Here is a 1,399-nt window from a genome sequence, read left to right as displayed (position 1 = left end):
ATATTTAATAATCATTAACAAATATGCAATCATGTCAAACATGTATGCATGTGTTTGCAGGTTTCATCTTTGCTTTTCCTCGTCCATCCTTTCATAATTGATAAACTGCTCATCCCCACCAATTTATATACACATGCAGGGAAACAAAAGAAGAGGGATTCATGGGTGATGAATAGTGGTGAGAAAATTGGGCTTGAACAGTGAGTGGGATGGTTGAAAAATGATTTAGTAAATGAATGGGTATTGATTAGTGGGATGAGTGGCAGAATGTAAGGATATAACTTGCTGGAGCTTGGTTCTACCAAGTTAAGTTTCTTACAAGACTAGGGCTTGGTATTGGCTTGGGCTTGGCTATGGCATGATTGCAAGCTGTTAGAAGTCCAATAAACGTAATTGAATCTGGCCTTATCCCAATTGCACTCATCTGTTCAAAAAGTTCTATAGCTCTCTCCCCAAGCCCATGACTTCCAAATCCAGCAATTATGGTGTTCCATGAGACAAGATTGTGATGGACCATTTTGCTGAATATATCATATGCATAGCCAATACAACCACATTTAGCATACATGTTCACAAGTGCGTTGTCAAATCCCAGATCCTGATATAACCTCATTCTCATTAGATGAGCATGTATCTGCTCACCATGGCTCATTGACACAAGCCTTGCATAGGCAGCAAGGGCACTAGTAAAAGTGAAGTCATTAGACCTTACATTAGTTTCTTCTGTCATGTGCTTGAAAACTCTCAAGCCCTTTGCATGATCATCACAATGAGAACAAGCAGAATAAGGGTGTTCCATGAAATCACATCTTTCTCTTCAATCAATTTAAAGGCCTTCTCTGCTTCTCAGATGCCCAGCTTGTTCTTCACAATCCAGTCTCTCAAGTAGTCTTGCTTTTCAAGCTCTCCATATCTCTCTATAACCTTAGCTTCCTCTCTCACTGAATACGCTCTCATACGGCAACATACAACCCATTCACCACTGAAGATATATCCTCTATAACTCTTTGCTCCCATGGGCAGAAATGGGAATAATGATGCACTCCATGAATAGGTACTAGAAACAGGGGAAGATGAAAACAGAGTGCAAGCAATAGGAACGAAATGAATTCATACAAGCCTCATTTCATATATTAATTAATGAGCTCATATGAGGGTGGGTGAAATCAAATGAGTACTAAATAAAAATCAAAACAAGGTTACAGATGTCTCATGGGGAAACTGAAACAGAGCCAAACGAGTCCTCAACAAAAATCATTAAAGAAAGAGATATGAGCATGCTTACTCCCAACCAACAAAAATCATACAAGAATCAACAAAAACAAGAGAAGAAAAACTTATCAGTTGAAGTGAATGAGAAATCCACAATAAATATACCTGAAAATAATCCTCTCCAGCT

The 1,399-nt window shown here is 38.5% G+C and overlaps 1 protein-coding gene across 1 annotated transcript; it reads right to left on the bottom strand.

Annotated features, from left to right (window-relative positions):
* Positions 1-298: 298 nt before the first annotated feature.
* LOC132253828 (pentatricopeptide repeat-containing protein At5g50990-like) lies at positions 299-799 on the bottom strand. Its single transcript, XM_059737073.1, has one exon. It carries the CDS (start codon positions 797-799, stop codon positions 299-301), a length of 501 nt encoding a protein of 166 aa, XP_059593056.1.
* Positions 800-1,399: the final 600 nt, after the last annotated feature.

Source organism: Vitis vinifera, chromosome 5, assembly GCF_030704535.1.
Source record: "Vitis vinifera cultivar Pinot Noir 40024 chromosome 5, ASM3070453v1".
Classification (NCBI taxonomy): Eukaryota; Viridiplantae; Streptophyta; class Magnoliopsida; order Vitales; family Vitaceae; genus Vitis; species Vitis vinifera.
This window is presented reverse-complemented; position numbering and strand designations above follow the sequence as displayed.

What these genes read in the sequence shown, in the direction of transcription:
- LOC132253828 (XM_059737073.1), bottom strand. Translation starts at nt 799, where the DNA reads ATGGAACACCCTTATTCTGCTTGTTCTCATTGTGATGATCATGCAAAG.